Below are 12,076 nucleotides of genomic sequence, written 5' to 3'. Positions count from 1 at the left end.
AGGAGTCTGCACCAGGGAGGGAGACACACTGCCCCCGGGGTGTGAATGCTCAGCCTCTGTTGATCAAAGGCGACTTTTTGGAGCGGTTTTGGGGTCAAACTGGGAAAACATAACAGAGTTGAGGAAAGAGAGGTGGATGATGGGGATTCTGACCAAGATATATATAAGGGTTTATTTATCCTGCAGTCAGTGAAACTGAGGCCTGGGAAGAAAGATTCAGAGCCATCTTCCCCACCTTTGTTCCATTCAAGTCCTCCCAAACAGGCGGGTCTGGGCCCTGGGAACGTTCTCCATGCCTTCTGACCTGGCCACAGCGTGAGCTTAGCTCTTTGTGCTGGCTCCAGGGCTTCTGCAACCTTTGAGTCACAAAGGCCTCCTGGCCACCCTGACATGATTTCACTGCAGCTTTCCTTCAGCCCTCTTGGCATACTCTGAGGAGACAGAATGCCAGCTCCCCATCCTCAGGCACTATCATCAGGGCTTAGTAAAACATTCTGACACCTCTGACCCTAGAGCTCTGCCAAGAATGGAATCCACATGATACTATGTCACTTGGTATATGGTAGCTTTAACCCTTCTGGAATGATGTAGTTGTAGGATAACAGTTCCAAAATGAAGAGCACCAAAGAGAGAAGTTGGAGGATAAATGTCAGGAGAGGCTCTAAGTGCCCAGCATTGGACAGTGGGAATTCCTTGATCTTCAGCCTGGAAAATCTTCCTCATGGAAGCTTCAGGAACTGCTGGGGCTGAGCAGGACCCACTGCATAACTGTGGAGCAGCCTGCCTTCCGACTATGATTCTTGACTACTGCCGGCATCCAAATCACTCGGGGTTATGAGCTACATGTGGATTTGCAGGCCCTACTCCAGACCCATCCTCTCTTTCTCTGGGATGGGCCTGGGTGCTTTTGTATTTTATCCTGTAATATGATGCACGTTTCAATAGGAGAATTGCTGCCTTAGAGTACTGAGTCTGTACGTGCATGGAGTACATTGGAGGGCAGAAGAGTGTGAGATGAGAGCCCAAAGAATGAGGGGGTAGGCCATATATGGGGCACATGGAAGGGGCCAGGGTATGGGGAGCCCTGTGTGAGAAGGAAAGGCAGCCTGGTGGAGGGGAAAACTCCGGACTCAGAGCCAGGAGAACCTGGCTCCAGCCTGTTCATCCACGAGTGCTTTGTGGGCCTTTTTCTCTAGCCGGGCCTATTCTCACTAGGTAGGACTGACTAGGTTAGGGTTGCCTAAACAGGAAAAAGGAGCAAACAATATGCTCTCCCTGAATGGTTTTAAAACACAGGCCAGAAACCCTGTCCATCCTTATCCTTCACTACCCACAGCTTAGAGCAAACAATCCTCACACATCCTGAGACTGGATGCAGAGTTGTGCATGTGTGTGTCTCTGTGCATACATGTGTGTGGTGGCTTTCACCAGATTCCCGAAAGCACCAAGACCTCCATAAAGGTAAGGTCATTGGCCTGGACCATCCTATGGCTCCTCTCAGCTGCCTCATAAATGAAAATATGAACTCCATCAGTGTTGGCTGTGGTCATTCTTATGACAGAAGCCTGGCTGGGGCGGGGGGCCAGAGGTTGGGGGGCTCACCCTTGTGCGTGGTGAGCAGAGGCGCGATGGTGCTCTGGTGCCACACGGTGACTAGCAGCGTCCAGGGCAGTACGATGAGGACGATCGCAAGGATGTCCCGTCTTTTCGGCATCTCCAAGGCTGGCTGGGCCCACAGCTCCTCGTTACCTGAGCGGTGGCAAGGTCAGGAGAAGGGTGGCCCCAGGGGCGACGGCGGCAGACAGTGGCGAGCACAGGGGAGAAAAGAACAGGAATGGGCCGGGCAGGCCAGGCACAGGGAGAGCAGAGAAGCCGAATGTTGGCTAGCAGATCTTACCAGCACTCACAACCCACCCATTGCGGAAGCAGGTTTGCAGAGTCTGGCCAGACCGGAGACCGAGAAGGGGTGGCTGTCCAAGGGCATGATCAGGAACCCTGTGAAGTGGACACCTGCAAGAGAGAGCAGAGCAGGATGGCCAGAGACCTGGGGCCTTGCTGTGGGGCTCACAGCACTGGGGTTTTCACAGCAGAGCCTGGACTGCCATCTCTCTGAGGACTGCTCCGGCTTGTCTGCCTGAATGAAATGAGCCTCTGTCCCCCACAGGCTTGGGGACGTGGCGCTGCCCAGTTACATGATTCAGCAGGGCACAGAAGTTAAGGGCACGACCTTCAGACACACGTGTCTTGTTTTAAACCCCAACTCTGCCACCAACAAACCATATGCCCTTTACCAAGTTATGGCCGCTCTCTGTGCCTCTCTGTTTTCTCATCTGCGAAATGGGGTGCGATCACTACCTACTTCACAAGGTTTTGAGAATTACATCAGTTCATACCAACAAAGGCCATAGAATGGTGCCTGGCATGTATGTATGTGTGTGTATCTCAAGACATGTTGGCTAGTTGTCCACATGTGTCCAGATGGTTTCTTTCAAAGCTGAGATAAAGGGGTCAACACTGGGGTGAGGGCCAACAAGACATGTTTTGGGGGATAGGCCCTGGGAGGAAATGCAGCAAGTGCCTTCCCTTTGTCAATGTCAATCGGGAATTTTTGTGAATTTTACATGGCTTGGGCATCAGCAAGGTGAAGAGGCGTCCCTGTGGGGGCTGCCACGTGCTGAGGAGACGGCACTCACAGTGGCAACGACAGGGGCTCCAGGAGCGATGCCCCTTCTGTGCGGAGCGTGAGCCTGCTGGAGTTTCTCCTCAGAAGTGCCTGCAGAGGCTGTCTCAGCAGCACCCTGCTCTGGGCCTTGTCGTCTTGTGCGCTCATGACCACCACGGAAACGGTCGCATCCTGTTCTCTGCCTCCCTTTCCCTTCTGCGCTGAGCCCTGTGTCAGATGCAGGATCCGGGCAGCCCCTGGCTGGTCCTGGCGTGCTCACCACCCCTGGTGGCCAGCACTGTGCAGTGACATGCCTCAGGGAGGCCAGCCGCCCCGTCCAGACCAGGGAGCACATGCTCGTCACCTCTGGCAGTGTCAAGGGCCAAGGTCAAGGAGAACTCTGCTCCCCCCTACCCCCCCAGCTTGGGAAACAGTGTGTTTTCCTCTCCTTGTCTGGTCCTCTCTCCAGATAGTTTTGTCACCTTGTAGAAGAGCCAGGTGTGTCTTCTAGTAAAGCGCACCGTGGTTCCCAGGGTCAGCGAACATGCCCCAGCCAGCCACCTACCTAGCAGAGGCCTGCTCGGCCCCCACCATCTCCTTGTAGGCAGGTGGTAAACAGGCTGCCCCGCTTTCCTCAGGGAAATGGAAGGTCCAGCAGGCTGCAGTGTTACAGGCAGGGACAAACGATGCGGGCACAGAGCAGGGAGAGTAAGTCTACAAACTCCTCTTTTATGCCCCCCTCCCCCCAGGTGACAGAACCCAGTGTCCTGCCCCAGGAGCCCTGTCTGGTTCTTGCGTGCACAGTATGATGAAGCGGAGTGACCTCTCGCCACCCCCAGCCCCAGCCCGATCCCCCCACTCCAAGGCCACTGACAAGGCTACAAAGGGCTGAGTCAAGGCCTTGGTTTGGCTGGGTGATCTTAGGCCACATTTGATGGAGGACAGGGGAGCTTCTAGGAGGCCTGGCTGCGAGATCTCTTTTGGATTCTTAGTGACTCAAAAAAGGAGCTTTTCCAAATGTCCTTCATCTTGGAGAGGGTTAATTCCAGGGTGGAGAAAGCACCGAGAGGCAAGCTCCAGGGCAATCTGCTGCATGCATGTCCAGCCTGCTCACTCTGCACTTGCCTGCTTTTACACCTTTTTCCTCTGGGCAGCCTCTTATCCCAAGCCTCCTACCTCTGGCACCTGCTCAACCTCCCGCTTGTCTGTTTGGACTGTCATTAGTAAAAACAAGCTGTTAGGCAGCACTTGGTGATGCTCAGAAATGATGCTCAACTCTTCACAGTCAATCCTCAAGACGCCTCTGGCCACAGGTGCCATTGTAACCCCACTTCACGAGGAAGCCATTGAGGCTAGAGAGGATCAGTGCTCGTCCAAAGCTGCAATCAGGTCACGGTGGAGCCAGACAGAAGTCCTGACCGTTTGGCTCTATGTGGTCCACGGAAGCATGGGAGGAGAGGTTCCAGGTCCCGGAGCCTCGAACCTGGCTCAGGTGCAGAGTGAGCACAGGTCTACACAGACCGTGGCCTAGCACTGCTTCAGAGCCAACCCTCTTCATGAAAGCTGCCTCCACTGTGGGGTCCCAGCACCTCCCTGAAGGTGGGAGGAGGAAGCGGATTCTGGGGGAGGAAGGATGTAGGCAAGGGTGCAAGGGGGCTCTGGAGAGAGAGTTCTGAGCCCATCTAGTCTTCTTGGTCAAAACATCTATGAAAGGAGAGGGAGGAGGGGATGAGGGAGAAAAGCTCTAAAAATAAACTTAGCAATAAACCCAGTTGTGCATTAATTACTCTGGAAGCCATTACGGCTTGAAAACCCCATAACTTTAATGGAGGCTATTATAAGCATAGTAGCAAAATCGTGGAGCTAATTACCAGGCAGTTATTAAACAGCACAGAGAGAGCACCCAGCCTTGGAGAAAGGTGGCTGGCCAGCAGGGGGCAGGTTTGTGGGAAATGGGACCTGGGGGCTGCAACCCCCTCCCCACCCCCAGACCTGGGCTTGTGTGTAAGATGGGAGTGCAAGGATGCCCACCGGGCCACAGCCTGCGCCTTGGAGGGAGGGCAGTGGCTTGCCTGTGGCCGGGCTCAGGCCCCAGAATTACTCGGGCCCTCACTGGCTAGGGCAGAAGGATCCACACAGAGATGGAGCAGGGGATTGGCCATTCCCTGAGGCCAACAGAGGGGAGGAGGCCGGTCGGGAAGAATGGGACGTTTGAGGAAGCCGAGGGGTGGCTGACAGGAAAGTGCAGGGGCCTGCTGGGGCCATGACTCCCCACCTGAACCTCGTCACTCGTGTCTGTGACCAGCCTCCGCTGTCAATTGTCCCCCAGTAAGTGCAGACATGAGGAGGCCCTTCCAACGCCCTGGTGCTCCAAGAAGGCTCCACGGGACACAGACAAAGGCTGTGCTGTGGGTGGAGGGGGTGGGGCCAAGGGGGGTGGGGCCAGTCATTTGGCGACAGGAGCAGGGTGCTGGGCAGCTGTGGTAGGCAGACAGGGCAGCAGCGGCCTGGACAGTGTTCTGGGTCGTGGACAGTGTCCCCCTTCACTGGGGGACCAGGTCCCATTGCCTGCCCTCCTCCTTGGCCGCCACCTTCATCTTAAAATACAGAGTCTGGGTTGGGAGAGTGCTAATGAATTTTCAGTTCTGCCATTTTAAGCAACCTAAGGTTGAGACATTTAGGCCTCTGTGACGATGAAGAAATGTCCTGTGTGAGAAAAGTGGGGTCAGGTGGGCATCCAAGGCAGGAAGCCAAACTAACAACTTTGCATGGAACTTAGTCATGATTTAAGGACCAATTAGCTACGGAGACTGGCCATGTCTGCCAAGACCTATTTATAGGAATCTGCCTCTGGGTTTAAGGGTGTCTTGGTCTGTGTGTGAGAACCAGGGGGCATCCTGAAGGAAGTGCCCAAGAATGGGGCAGAGAGAATCAGGCTGGACAAGAGATGCTGGGCCTGGGGAGGCAGAGCTGGATGCCAGACTGGTTTCAAGGCTGGATGATTCCAAATGCATGGAAAGGCTTCCTCCTGAGCCTACAGGTGTTCCAACGGAAACCTCATCAATGCCCCTAGTCCCCGAAGAGGAGGGTTATTTAATTACATTTAACAAATATTAACTCAGCATCTGCAGTGGGCAGGCACTGTGTTCGGTTCTATGGGCAATGCAGCAGCATGGGAGAGGGAGGCGATGGCTTCCTTCCAGCATCTCGCAGCCCAGAGGGAGGGAGGGACTTCACACAGGTGTCTGTGAGGCCCCCACATCAGCACTCAGGGGGATGTGTGATGAGTACTCTTGTTGTAGAGAGGGCGTGTGTGTGTGTGTGTGTGTGTGTTTGTGTGTGTGTGTGAGATGGAGGTTAGTTACTAACAAGCTCAGAAACCATCCAAGCCCCTTGTCTCTGGAGGATGATAAAGCCATGTTACCCAGTAAGTTTGGGAACAGTAGTTGGCTAGTGAAAGAAATCCATTAAAGTGAAGAGTCCTTCAAGATGCACACATATGATACATGTTTCAACTAAAGTAACTTTTAAAGAGCCAAGAGCTCAATAGGTGATGTTTTTCCAGGACTGCACCATATGTGGTCATTTTCCCCAAATCCAAACCACTCAGCACTGGCTAGCTTGTAGGCTTCTGCTGTTTTGACACAGGGCCTCAGCGTTTCCTAGGGCTGACAGACAGCTGAGGCCAGTTCCACGTTGCCTAGCCAACATCATCCACACCCCAGCACACTGCCTGTGGCCTCCAGGGCTGATTTCTTCGAAGTGCTCCAGGACCTGAAGGACACCTGGTAAGCAAATCAAGTGCTGCATCCTTTAAGATTTTTTATGACATTTCCCACCCATCTTCACCTAATTTGGAGAACTTTTTCCCTAGACTCATCTTAGAGAGTCTTTTGAGAGTATTCAACTTAGTTTTCATAGAGACAACACATTTCTTTCTTTCCAGCTCATGTTTCATGGTCCCTATAATATCCCATGATGGTGATAGCAAGCACGACCATTGTAAGCAGGCTGGGAGCAAACATTCTGGCCTCTCCGCAAGCATGCGGCTCAGCTGGTACAAGTGGGAGTGGGCCACCAGAGGGGAGGTCCAGCATCAGGCTTGCACAGGCAGCTGGTAGTGTGCTTTACAGATGGGGTGAACATCAGTCATGTGCTCAGTCAGTCGAGGAAAGGTTGGTTAAGAGAGCTTCTGCTGTCCTCTGTCATCTGGGAGCCTGAGACCCCTGGGGCTGATGAGGCAGATGCTGAAGCCTCCTCAGGCAGAAGCATAAGCAGCTGCAGTGGTTTGGGCCCAGCAGGAGGGGTGGGTGGGTGGAGAGAGCTGGGGCAGCCAGAGTGGCTAGGGAAGGCACCAGGCCTTTGAGCATGGGAGCAGGGATGTGGCAACAGGAGGCAGAAAGAGGGGAAATTTTAAAAGAAGAGAGTGGGAGGGATGCTGGTCAAGGCTCCAGCTTTACCCTTTAGCCCCAGACAGCGCCCCTCTCAAAGAGAGGCACAGATTTGTCCCAGAGACCCGCAGGAGCCCCTAATGGGATCAAGGGATTAGTATTGATTCTGCTGCCACTGCTCAGGAAAAACCCACTGCCAGAGCTAATCAGCGCCTGCGCCAGTCAATCCATACTTCATTAACCCAGCCCCAGTCTTCGGCCACCTGGCCCCCCCCACCCTCCATCCCCCCAACCTGGCCCTGGCTTCCAGCCACCAGCTCCTGCTGGGATGGCAGCAACAGGCACGGGCCTCTCTCTGCCCACCGTTCCCCGGGACACTCATGGGGGGAGTGTCCAAGGAGCTGCACTGCCCAGGCTTCCTGCTCCTCTTTGTCCTCCCTTGCCCCCATGACCTCAGAAGAAGTAAAGTGAGGTCCTGTGGGACACCTGGCTGGGACTGTAAGCCTTCCCTGTAACAGCGCAATGCTGGGCCAACAGGATTCATCTTCCTTTGATCTTAACAGCCCTACGAGGCAGGCAGGAAAACCGTACCCCCATTTTATCTTCAAAGGAACTAAGGCTTAGATGGGCTGTGTGACTGGCCCAGGGCTCAGAGTCGACCACTGGCAGAGTGCATGCTCAGGCCTTTGGACTCCGAATCAGCATGCCCCCCACGCCCATGCTGCTTCCCTCGCTGCAGACCTGGTGCTTGCTTCCTGCCTCCCCCACCCGGCACTTCTGCCCCAGGGACACGGCTTCCTGAGCTGGCTGGGGCCCACCACTGGCCTGCCCTCCTGGTGGTCAGGCCGAGGGCCCCAGGGAGGGGCTCTCTCACCCTGTCTTCACGGTGCAGCGCTGAGGAGAGGAAGACCTGGGCCCTGCGGAGAGGTCTGCCTCCTGCCTTGGGGCCTGGCCACTGCTGGCTTTCGCTCCTGGGTACTTCTGATAGGATGACATGGATTCCCGATCTTCCACCATCCTGTTCCTTTCTAGCTAGGAAAACCCATCCAACGGCTTGGGCTGAAAGAAGTGTTCCTTCAGTTCAGGCTTGGCGTAAAACATACTCTTAGGCTTTGGTTTTCTTCCAGCCCAACAGTGTCAGAAAATGCAACTCACGGTTTGTTTGTTTTAGGTAGCTCCTTTGTTTTTTTTCTTTTTGGTTTTTCTGAAACAGCCTTTGGATTCAATTTGGATTAGGATTCAGTAAGAAATGAAAATTGGGGTTTGGTTTTGTGTGGTACTCTGCAAGGCAAAGTCCATTCTGGTTCACTGTAGGAATTTAAACAGAACAAGAGATGGGCCCCAGCTGGTTTCACTGAAGTTCCTTGAATCATGTAGCTTGTGGGCTTCAGGCAGACAGGCAGCCACTCATTCCAGAGCCTCCAGGCAGGAGGCCCTTAGAGAAAAAACCCAATGTTTCATTTTGTGGGGACATAGGTTGCTACGCTCAGTTGGGGCCTGCAGAGGCTGGAGCCCAAGCACACAGATGACCACAGCTCGGGAGGGTGCAGTGGCCAGGGAGACAGCAAGCTGAAGGACACAGGCCTGATGGAGGTTGTGGAGAGCTGGGCAGCGGCCCACCAGGCCCACGGGGCAGTCCTGTGCAGGGCTAGCATGCAGCGGGTGGGGAGGGCTGACTGCGGAGGGCTGGGTGGGCAAGACGGTCAGCAGTGACATGCTGATCACCGGCAGGACAGTGGAGAGTCCCAGTGAGGGCACATGGCCACTCAGCCCTTGCCTGCATGCTGGGGGAAAGCAGTGAGGGTCACGCCTAGCTGTGGAGCTTACAGACGGGGGAGCAGTCCCTGCAAAGAGCCGTGCAGCCCAGTTTCTGGCACAGCCTTCGGCATTCGGCTGGGGCCTTGGGGCCAGGGGAGGGCTCTGGGCCTGCAAAGTGCCACCACCATCACCTCCTTTGCCCTCGTCCTTGCTATCTGTCCACCTTCACCCCAAGCCCATTCTGGCAGCCATGCCGACTTTTCGAAAGGAAGGTCACTGCTCCTGAGAGGAGCGCCTTCGTTTTCTGCTGCTATCTAACAAGCTATCACACACTTAGCCACTTAAAATACACTCGTCTATTCTCTTCAGTTTCTGCGGCTCGGGAGCCCAGGCATGGCCCAGGGGCTCACAAGTGTACTCTGCCTGAGCTGCACTCTCCTCTGGAGGGCTCACCGCGGAGGAACCTGCTTCCAAGCTCAGGCTGTTGGCAGAGTCCTCTGCCTTTCGGGCATAGGACCGAGGGCTGCTCTTCCTACTGGCTGTTGTCTGGGGGCTGCCCTCAGCTCTTAGAGGCTGCTCGAAGTTTCTTGCCGCATAGGTTTCTCCAATAGAGCTACTTACTCCATCAAGCCAGCAAGGGGAGGATCTAGAGCAAGTCTGCTAACAAGACAGAGTCCTATATAACATAATTATGGGAGTGATAGCCCATCACTTCTGCCACATTCTACTGGTGAGAGGCTGGTCACAGGTGCCATACACACCAAAGGGGAGGAAGCTATCCAAAGGCATGAACAGCAGAGTCAGGAGTCATGGGAGGACGCCTTAGAGTCTGTCCACCCAAACAAGGAGGCCAGGTCCCCTCCTGACCCTCAGCTCCTGTCTGGCCCCCATAGCTGCTGAAGGTGACAGCAGGGTCTAACCACAGTCACGGCCTTCTGTTCCCTCCCTTCATCTTGGTCTGTTCTCCTCTGCCCCGAAAAGAGGCACACAGGTGGATAGTGAAGTAGTGGAGGGCCTGTGCCCTGGAGTCCGAGGGCCCTGGGCACAACACTAGAGCCCCTCCTCCTCGGTTGTGTGATTTAGGCAAAGTAACCTCTCTGGGCCTTGGTTTTCCCACCTGTAAAATGGGAATAAAAATAGTGCTTCCCTCACTAGGGTTGACAGGTGATTAGGCAAAATCAGTATAAACTATCTGACACATGGTTGGTGCCAATAAGAGCAGCTGTTACAACTGCCAACCTTGCAGCCCTGGAAAGGGCCGGAGATGGGTCTGCTTGGCCTTGCTTCCCTCCAACTCCCTCCAACTGAACTAGCTGCTGGACGGCAGGGTGGAAGCCACAGAGCCTGAAAGCCCCGATCACCCCCGAAGGAGGAGGAAGTGAGGATGGGTGGCTGGGCTAGACAGAAGGGACACCTCCCTGTCTCAAGGGCTGACCTTGGCCTTCTACAGTGTGAGGCCATTGATAAGTACCTTTAACTTCTCCAGCCTCAGGTTCCCCATCTCCAGCTGTTTTGCCTCTTTTATTGTCTGGCATATCCCACTGTGACCTTAAATACAACATGACTAAGATTCGAGTATCATCTTTCCTCCTAGACTAGCTTCCCATCCCTCCTTTCCTTCTGTCATTCAACTTCAGCCTGTCCCAGGAATGCCCTAGATCCCTCCGCCTCTTTGCATCAGCTGGGCCTCAGCACCTTTGGCCTGGCCTGCCCCTAGGCCTTGGCCTGCATCCCTCTGATGCAGGTCAGGGTCATATCTCTCTTACCCCAGCCACCCACTGTGATCTTTCTTCAGATTCTAGCTCACTGCCTGGCCCCTCCCCCCTTACTGATTTGCTCCCACTCAAAACCTTTCGTATCTCCTGCTAACTGCAACTTACTTAGCTTGGCATTCAAGGCTGTTTACCATGTGGCCTAGTCCACTGCTCTAACTGCACCCTCTTCTGTTTCCTATCTACCTCCTGCCCATGGCAGTCTCTGATCTCTACCATCCAGAGCCTTCTCCTCTCCCTGCAGCACTTGGGAAAGCTCTGGAAGCAGGTAGACCTGCTTGGTTTATTTAGATGGTAACTAATTCCTACCTAGGGCCAGCATCTGGGCCAGGCCCAGGGGCAGAGGTCTCAATTTAGAGTCAAGATGTCCTAAGACCAAGCCAGGCCTGGCCCTCGCAAACTAGCATCCCCCCTATTTCCTTCCATCTGCAACCTTGCTTCTTCACCTTGGCCTCTGACCCGTTGTCCCTCTTTGCTAGACCTCTGCCATCACCCCACATGGGGGAGAGGGTGGTACATACCCGCACCTGCTGGCTGTTACAGGTCCTTGCCCCGTGGAGATCTGAGTATCAGACTGGTGTTTGTGGCCCTCTTGCCTCTTACTCACCACCCTCTCTACACTGATTGGGAAAGGTGACCGAAGCACCCTGCTTCACATGCCCCTGGCTGTGGAATTTGTCATTTCACTCAGGAGAACGGCCAGGCTGAGTCTTCCATTCTAACAAGTCCCAAGGCTGTGCCAGCAAACTCCAGAGCCCCCCTTCAGAGCGATTCCACAGGGCAGCAGCAGCTCACTTCACACACATGTGCACGCAGTTCTGTGTTCATGGCCAGCACCCCATCTGAACGGGTACACGCGTGTTCACTGGCACATGCAAGCACGCCCCTGGCTGGGTTTGGTTATTGCCTCTGCGCCCTGTTGGAGAATCCCATGATTGGGTCTCTGTTCAAATGAAGGATTACCTCATGTGCCCTTGGCCTCCAATGGCCTCAGATCCTAGAACACAGATCTGGACAGGCCAATTCGCTTTCTCTGTGGTGCTGTGGGGAGTGGGCAGCCTCCCCTAGAAACTACTGAGAGCGCAACTCATACTCAATAGTGATTTGCAACTTCCCAAATGATTTCACATTGGTCATCTCATTTAATCAATAAACCCTTGTAATTCCAAAGCTTTATTGATGCTTCGCAGATGAAGAAATTGAGGCACAAAGGGGTTGAGTGTCCAGGCATCCTGGGTCCAGTCAGACAGCGGCCCAGCCTCACCCCTGCCTGAGACCTGCTCTCTGGGTGGCAGTGGCCCTTCCAGGGGTCCTGGAAGTGCGGCCCTTCTCTCTCCTGGTCCAAGCTCCCTTCAGGCTGCCTCTGGGGGGCAGTCTCCCACCTCTGTGCTGGGCTGGGTGGAAACTAGGGCTCCTCCTCCTGGCCTTGGAGCCCATACTGGGCATCTGTGCTTAAGTCACCCCCCTTGGCCCTGTCCATCAGACTGCATGTG

The 12,076-nt window shown here is 54.6% G+C and overlaps 1 protein-coding gene across 3 annotated transcripts in view; it reads right to left on the bottom strand.

Annotated features, from left to right (window-relative positions):
• The window catches only part of B3GAT1 (beta-1,3-glucuronyltransferase 1), a 30,470-nt gene that overhangs the window by 7,491 nt on the left and 10,903 nt on the right, over window positions 1–12,076 (bottom strand). For 2 of the 3 annotated variants that reach the window (XM_078058738.1, XM_036088126.2), the window contains exons 2-3: window positions 1,915–2,010; window positions 1,603–1,749 (exon numbers count right to left, since the gene is read on the bottom strand). In XM_078058738.1, coding sequence (XP_077914864.1) covers window positions 1,603–1,749; window positions 1,915–1,984 — 217 coding nt within the window. In that variant the 5' untranslated portion in view covers window positions 1,985–2,010. Of the gene's footprint in view, window positions 1–1,602; window positions 1,750–1,897; window positions 2,011–12,076 lie in introns of all 3 variants that reach the window. The other variant, XM_036088127.2, reaches the window with a different exon arrangement.

This window comes from Halichoerus grypus, chromosome 11, assembly GCF_964656455.1.
Source record: "Halichoerus grypus chromosome 11, mHalGry1.hap1.1, whole genome shotgun sequence".
Classification (NCBI taxonomy): Eukaryota; Metazoa; Chordata; class Mammalia; order Carnivora; family Phocidae; genus Halichoerus; species Halichoerus grypus.
The sequence above is the reverse complement of the archived record's forward strand: the minus strand, read 5'-3'. Positions and strand labels throughout refer to the sequence as shown.